The 7,182-nt window shown below is 54.0% G+C and overlaps 1 protein-coding gene across 1 annotated transcript; it reads right to left on the bottom strand.

Annotated features, from left to right (window-relative positions):
• Positions 1–2,899: 2,899 nt before the first annotated feature.
• On the bottom strand, positions 2,900–6,581 carry EVX2 (even-skipped homeobox 2). Its single transcript, XM_025887685.1, has 3 exons — positions 6,155–6,581; positions 4,947–5,221; positions 2,900–3,628 (listed from the first exon to the last, which is right to left on the bottom strand). The coding sequence occupies exons 1-3, from the start codon at positions 6,579–6,581 to the stop codon at positions 2,900–2,902; spliced, it is 1,431 nt and encodes a 476-aa protein (XP_025743470.1).
• Positions 6,582–7,182: the final 601 nt, after the last annotated feature.

Here is a 7,182-nt window from a genome sequence, read left to right as displayed (position 1 = left end):
TATCTGTTTAGCCAGCCAATTAACGTTAAACCAATGTTTGGATGTAGTGCGTGTCTCCTATAAACATGAGTAATGTATTTGCCATAAAAATAATGATTAGAATGAATTAATCCGTCTGATATGTGTACTATATGGATTTAAATATGTTGTTTTAGGAGATTTTCATAACCCTGGATGCCACAGTTAAAAACAAACACCAGCACGCACCGTTTTGCAATCTCTTAAACAAATAAAATCGCTTTGATTTAAATAACATTTATTTTACATGACCAAACACAATAAATAATGTAATATACAAAGCTTTATAATTATTGCACATTTGTAAAATATCTTACAGTGAGTTCATACAGCCAGCAATATTTAAAGCACGGAGACTTTATTTACAATTTTATTTTAATATAATAACCAGATCCAATGGACCTAACATAAGATGAATTTATGTTCATTTTACCAACCAGCATTCTCATCAATCATATATATTTTGGGGGGGGAATGTAAACATTATTGCCTAAAGTACTTTATATACATCTGATAGCTGATCGTAAGAAAGGACTTTAACAATTTACAAAGGTAAAGCTGATAAAAGGGTACCATATTTTGGTTTATTTTATTTAGCCTTAAATTATATATTAATATTTTTAATGTAAACTCAGTAACAGCTGGCATAATCAATATTTAACACAAGTAGTCTCATCTCTTCAAGGAAAAAAGAAAAAAGCTGAGCTTTAGATCATTTCTATTTCATTAGGAAGTTTTCTGATACTTTATGGGAATATTTTAATAGACCCCAGGGGTTTTGAAATACTGTTTCCCCTTGAAATGTTTTTCATTCCATGAAAATAATACATTCTCCTGGAAATGAATTTTTTCAAAAGTTTCCTGAAAGCCTATTTTTAGGAAATGAACTTTTTAAAATCCAGTGTCTTTAAAATAACAAAAATATGTCAGAACACGAATTTGAAATAAATCACAGAATATAGTGCCAATGGGTATATATGGATGTGTGCGCATCTCTTACATATGCATATGTTTAAGAGAATGGATATATATGTATATACATACATATACATATATACATACATATATACACGAATATGTAGGTAGCACACCTACATTTTAATACACACACATACCCACTTTGTTGGGTCTAAACATGCACTAGCAAGTTATTTTAGGGCTTCAACTCTTCAGAAAATCTCATTATGTGAGGAGCGAAGTGGCTCTGCGGGGAGCATTATGGAAATATCTGGGCTTGATTTAATGAGGCTGTTCACACTGGTGGAATATCAACGTAACAGAGAAAAGTCTACCCAGGGCGTCCGAGTTACCAAAATGAAAATTGGCAATTGAGATGATAAGAACGTGGCTTTCTTCTGCGAAATCACTTCAGGTAACAGAGATAACATTAAGTAACATACATTCTATGCACCAAGAACAATGTTTTATGTACCGAGTCTCTTATCCGTCTCTCCTAATGACTTCCCTTAGCGGGTTGTTAGTACTTGACAGCAGGTCTCCGTGCGGGGAACTTTTCTCCAATTCCACATTCAAAGGAGGTCCATCAGAGAGCATGATTGGCAATTTTCGTCATAATCTGCACATTATTAGCATCAAAATTGACGTGGCAGTTAACACTGGTGGGTTTTGATGTGCCTTTCTTCAAGTTCAAGGAAACCAGTAGCAGAGGTTGGCAGAATGGGTCTCAACAACCCAGCGGTGGCTTTGCAGAGGCGAAAGCGCAATAGACATGCGTGAGAAATATGCCAAGAACCATTTTACCCAGGGAAAGGGAAAGCTTGGAGGGAAGAGGGTGAGGGCAATCGAGTTCGAACTTAGAAAAGGGTCTAAGGACAGGCTTCAGGATAATATCACATATCTAGAGATTCAAGTATTTCCCAGGTGGAGAGGAACCCGGTAGTTGGAAAACTGAGCTGGAAACGCTTCTTCAAATACGACAACGATCTGTCAGTCTTGCCCTCCCCTTCCCTTCGTTTCCCTTTCCATTCCTGGCCAGGCCGTGGCACCCTCATCTGCCATTACTTTTGGCATAAAATATGCAAGACGCCTCCATCCCACACCAAAGATCAAAAGAGAGAACGGTGGCGGGCCCAGAGTGGAGGCGAGACCGCCACTCCGGCCTGCCTCGGCTTTGCCCTTCGCGGGGAGGACCGCCACAGCCCCACCCGCCTCGCTCCCGCACGCGGCAAACCGTCTCGCAAACACCCCGGCGGCCGCCCGCGCTCTCCATCCGCCCTCCTGGCCTTCTCAGACCTCCATTCTTCCGCTCTCCGTCGACAGGGCCCCTAACAAGCTCGGGCTGAGAGAAAAATTGCCACCTCCCCTCATCCTCGTTTAAAGAAAAGAAAGGATGGAAGAAAAAGAGCAGCAGCAGGAACCTCGGGGGTGACTCCCCCCCGCACCCCCCCCGACACAAAGCACTAGCGCACACCATTCCCCTCTCTTTGTTGTGGTTCTCCGTGGCTTCTGGCCACGTGGTTCAGGAGAGGAACCCGGGCCTGAGGGCTGGCAGCCGGGGCCCCATACCCCAGAGGACTAGTTGGAGGGCAAGGGGATTGTCTTCGGGAAGACCCAGAGCTCGGGACAGAGGCGGGAAACGGGGCATGGGCGGTGGGAAACACGAGGAAGCTGCTGGGTAGCAAATACAAAAATAGAAATAATTTGAGGGCACACGGGCCGGGTTTTGGCGCGGCTCTTTTCCCCCAGTTCGGTCGGGGCAGCTTCCCTTCGGCCTCCCGCACCGGGGCGCCCCCTGGCGGCAGCTTTGGCAGCGGGCAGAGCGCAGAGGGCACGCGGGCGCACGGAGGGCGCCGGGGGCGCTCAGGGGACTCCCGGGCACACTCAGAGTGGCGGGCACAGCCCCCTGGCGGCGGCGACGTAGTTATCTGGTGAGCGGCGCCTCGTCCCTCTGGTCCGGCGGGCTCACGGCGGTCTTGCTAAGCACAGCCGCTGAGTAGGGCAGGAAACCGCTCTCGGAGCGAGGCGCCGCGGCGCTGCAGCCGAAGTCCGAGCCCCCCGCGGCCCCCGCGCCACCGCCGCCGCCGCCGCCGCCGCCGCCGCCCCCGCCACCACCCCTGGAGCCCAGGGCCGCGGCGGCTGCTGCTGCGGCCGCCGCGGCGGATTGACTACTGTGGCAACTGAGGCACGAGCAGGGCGCGGAGCCGCCGCTGGGGGGCGCCCCGGCCGCCGCGGCCGACGAGGCCGCAGCCGCTGCAGCTGCTGCAGCCGCCGCGGCCGAGGCCGCGCTGTTGAGCCCCGCGGCGGCCGCTGGCGTCTGGTAGAGGCCCGGGTGGCGGAAGCTGCACAGCAGCTCCGGCCTCGAGTAGGGGTGCGAGAGGGCACGGAAGGTGTCCAGCGGGCGGATGGAAGTGGCGAAGGGCGACGAGGCCGCGGCCGCTGCGCCGGAGGCCGCAGCCGCGGCGGCCGCAGCCGTGACACCCACGTGCGGGTAGTAGTGCAGCGGCACGTGCGAGTGGAAGGGGTAGGGCAGGCTTCCGGTGGCGGCCGCGTGCGTCATCATGTAGGTGTAGAAGCTGGGGTCGGCCGGGTGCGGCCACGACATAGCCAGGCGCTGCCGCTTGTCCTTCATGCGCCGGTTCTGGAACCACACCTGAGGGGAGAGCCGCACGGCGGCCCGAGTTAAGCAGTGCCCCGAGGCCTCAGCCCCCGCCCTGGACCTCTCCACCCTTCCCCGACCTCCGAACGGCCTGGCCTACTGCTCCGCTCCGACTGGGCCCCGCTTGGAGGCCCCTCCGCTCTCCCGCTGAGGGCGACAGTGGGAAGAGCCGTGGGCACACCTTCCTCAGCGAAAACAGTCTTCTGCCCTGGGCTCCTGCGCCCTTGCTTTTTGCTGCGTTCAAGGTCCCAACGCAACCTTTCCTCTCCTTCCCGCCACCCACTAGTGCCGCGCCTTGCTGAGCACCCCTCTCTCAATCCCAGGGTTTGCACGGGATTCTAGGCCACCTTTGAAGAAAGGGCTACCGCGGCAGCTTTTCTAAAAGGTCGCCGCTCGAGCTCTTGAGTCCTCTGAGCTGCAAGGACCTGCCCCAAGGGCACACGTCCGATTTTGATATCGAAGAGGATTGTTGGACTCGTTTGCCTCAAATGAGTGGCGGGAGCAACATCCTCTTAAACTGGGGAGGGGACTTTTCTACCCCTCCCAACACGGTCTAATGAAGACATCCATCATTCGTCACAACTCTAAATTAAAGAAAGCCCGATCAAACCAAAGGGAGACTTCCACATCCTCCCTTATCCCTGGCAGTTTACTCTTTTCTTTTGCTAGAGTGTGGGATCCTCCGTGAAGTGTTCGCCAAGTCGCCCAACCTCCCAGCTGTCTCTTCCGGATTAATAAAATTAATCACCTAGAGACACAGAAGTAAGGACAATTTCGTTGTATCCTTCCCCCGCCCCCGAAGTTTGCTTTTTTTTTTTTTTATCCTGCTGCCCAAGAGAAAAATGTTTAGGAAACTACTTTCTCAACCCAATCGATTTTCAAAATACCGTATTCTTTTCTCCGTGTTGCAACGATTTATGTGGAAAATAAATCTCCAAAATCAAGAGCAGATGAAAAGTTTCGCCTAGGGTTCGTGCCAGAGGAACAAAGACCAGCCGGCTTTGCCACCGAGGGGGAAAATGGGGCCATGGACATGGGCGAGGGGCACCTGGGCAGGCTCTGGGCAGAATGAGCAGCGGCCAGCGTTTCCCGCCTCGGCTCCGCCATTCCCGGGCTTTCCCTGGTCAGGCCGGGCCGGCCAACCCTCCGGATTCGGCAGCTGAGAAATAAATATGCCAATTCCTTTGGTGACTCTACCCCGCGGGTTTTCAGGCCCACAGCTAAATGTGGCCACCCAGGGAGGAGAAAGGAGAAACAAAACAACCCAGACACCCATGGGGAGGCTAGAAAAGGCGCGTGCTGGAATCAATACCTTGATGGTGGTTTCAGGCAGGTTGAGCGCAGCGGCCAGCTCACACCGGCGGGGCCGCGACACATAGTTCTCCCTGTAGAACTCCTTCTCCAGGCGCGCGATCTGTTCGCGGGTGAACGCCGTGCGGTAGCGCCGCACCTGATCCGCGCCCGAGCCGGAGCCGCCCAGCGCCGCGCCCCCGCCGCCGCCGCTGCCGCCACCTCCATGCAGGCTGCCAAGGCCAGAGCCCGACGCAGACGTCGTGGTGCCCGCGGCAGAGCCGCTCTCCGCGTACCCTGGCAAACAAACGGCCGACAGTGCGAGAGTCACTGTCGGGCCGAGATCCCCGCGCGGGGGCTGAGCGCGGATGGGGGAAGCCGGGAGAGGAAGGCGCGAGGCTGCCTGAATTGATAGGGTCTGTCATGCTTACAGATTGCTGCCGTTAATGGAATCAATAAAGTTTGGGGAGCCCTTCATAACCAAATAATAAGAACTCAATTAGGAAGTTTGTTTGTTTGTTTTTCCTTAATTTGAAATTTTCAACTCAGGAGGAAAATTGGCCAGGGGAAAATGCCTACATCTAGGCGCAGTTTGGTAAGCTCTGGGTTTCCCGTGGTCTGGAGACAGCAGGGCAGCTTTCTGTAGGGCTTCCAACCTTTCTTTGATAGTCTTTTGGGTTTGGTTAAAAATATTTTTAAGATGAGAAAGACAGCAGCAGCTCAAACCGGAACCATTAGGGGGTGGGCTCTACTTTTCAACTCTTTTCTCCCGCTGACCCAAGTGGGTCTCCCAGAGGCTCCAGGCGACGCTCCCTCCGACTTACTCAGGATGCCCCCTCCACTCCACTCGGCCTCGGGGAACCAGGAGTAACGGAGTTCAGAGCAGCTACCAGGGCACCCTTCCCGTAGCGCGACTCAGCCGCTGGCTAGGGGTCGGTCAGCTCGCACAGGCTTTTAGACCAACCCGCAGAGGCATTTTCTAGGACTCGGGCGACAGCGGGCGGGCGGGCGGGCCTGGCACCCCCCCAGGCCTGTGCCTCGCTGGGAGGCTCAAGGAGCAAAGCAGGAGTGCAGGGTCCCCAGCATGCGTCCCGCCCCCGCCCGAGCCCGCTGGGTGCAGCTTGCTTGCGGAGGGTCGGTTAGGGGCAAAGGCAGTAGGAAGGGCCAGCAGGAGCCGCGGAAGAACGGGGAGGATGGGACCAGAGAGCGCGGCAAGGGCGGCGCGGTTACCTTTGCCATTGTTTTCCTTGAGCGGCGCGGCTGCAAGGCCGCCAGGGGAGCGCAGCGCGGAGCAGCCCACCTCCACGTCGCTGCTCATGTCCGCCTCGGCGGCCGCCTCTGAATAATGACCCGGCTTTTTACGGCCTTCGGCGGCGGAGGCAATTTCGGAGGAGACGGTGCTTTCGCTGCCCGGGTGCTGCAGGTTGAACAAAGTGTCTATTTCGAATTTGCCCTTGGCAGGGAGGTCTCCCAGAGCGCCGTGCAGGGGGGCGGACGGCAGGCGCGGGCTGAGGCGAGCCGGGTGCTGCGAATTTTCCAGGGCCTCGAGCACAGCATTGCCAGCCGAATCGGACAAATTGGAGAACCGCTTGCCGGCCGTGGGGCTGTGCAGCCCTCTCTCCATCAGAATCATCTCTTTTCTTATTCTTTCCATCATCTCAGCTTTCTAAAAAATGTCACAGTGGCCCGCTGTCCCGTCCTAATGATGGGCTGCGCCTAGGGCTAATTCTCATTCAGCCCCAGCGAACGCCTCTAAATATTATTATCTCTTTTGGAGGGAGGCGGAAAAATTGTGGGATGCCAGAGCGAGGGAATGACTGGTCAAAATGACCCATACATCCTTCCGAGCCCGAGATGTCATTCATCAAAAAGTAGCGCTCGCTCGTCATTAAGGTACGAATGACGCCGTTCGAATAATCATTTATTGTAACAGGTTTATAAGCAAATAAATACACGCTCCTGTCAGTGGGTAATGAAGGCGGCTTCGGAGCAGACAAATAGATCCAGGTAGGAGGCGAGAAGAGACAAGAAGTGAGGAGGAAGGCTCCGGTCCTTTGCCCGCTCAGAGCCGGTTCTGTTCGCCCGGGGGTTTGGCCTCGGGGGTGAAATTGACAGTCTGATTAATAGAGCGCGCCGCGGCACATTTCCCCCTTCATTTAGGGGCATCATTACGCTCTCAGTTTGCTGGGTTGCCCCTTAGGTCCTAATCATGCAGCGCCTTCCTCATTTTTCCTCGGACATAGATACGTGTTAAATAA

Source organism: Callorhinus ursinus, unplaced genomic scaffold (assembly GCF_003265705.2).
Source record: "Callorhinus ursinus isolate GAN/ISIS: 27379988/994484 unplaced genomic scaffold, GSC_fseal_2.0 scaffold2, whole genome shotgun sequence".
In the NCBI taxonomy this organism is placed as follows: domain Eukaryota; kingdom Metazoa; phylum Chordata; class Mammalia; order Carnivora; family Otariidae; genus Callorhinus; species Callorhinus ursinus.
The sequence above is the reverse complement of the archived record's forward strand: the minus strand, read 5'-3'. Positions and strand labels throughout refer to the sequence as shown.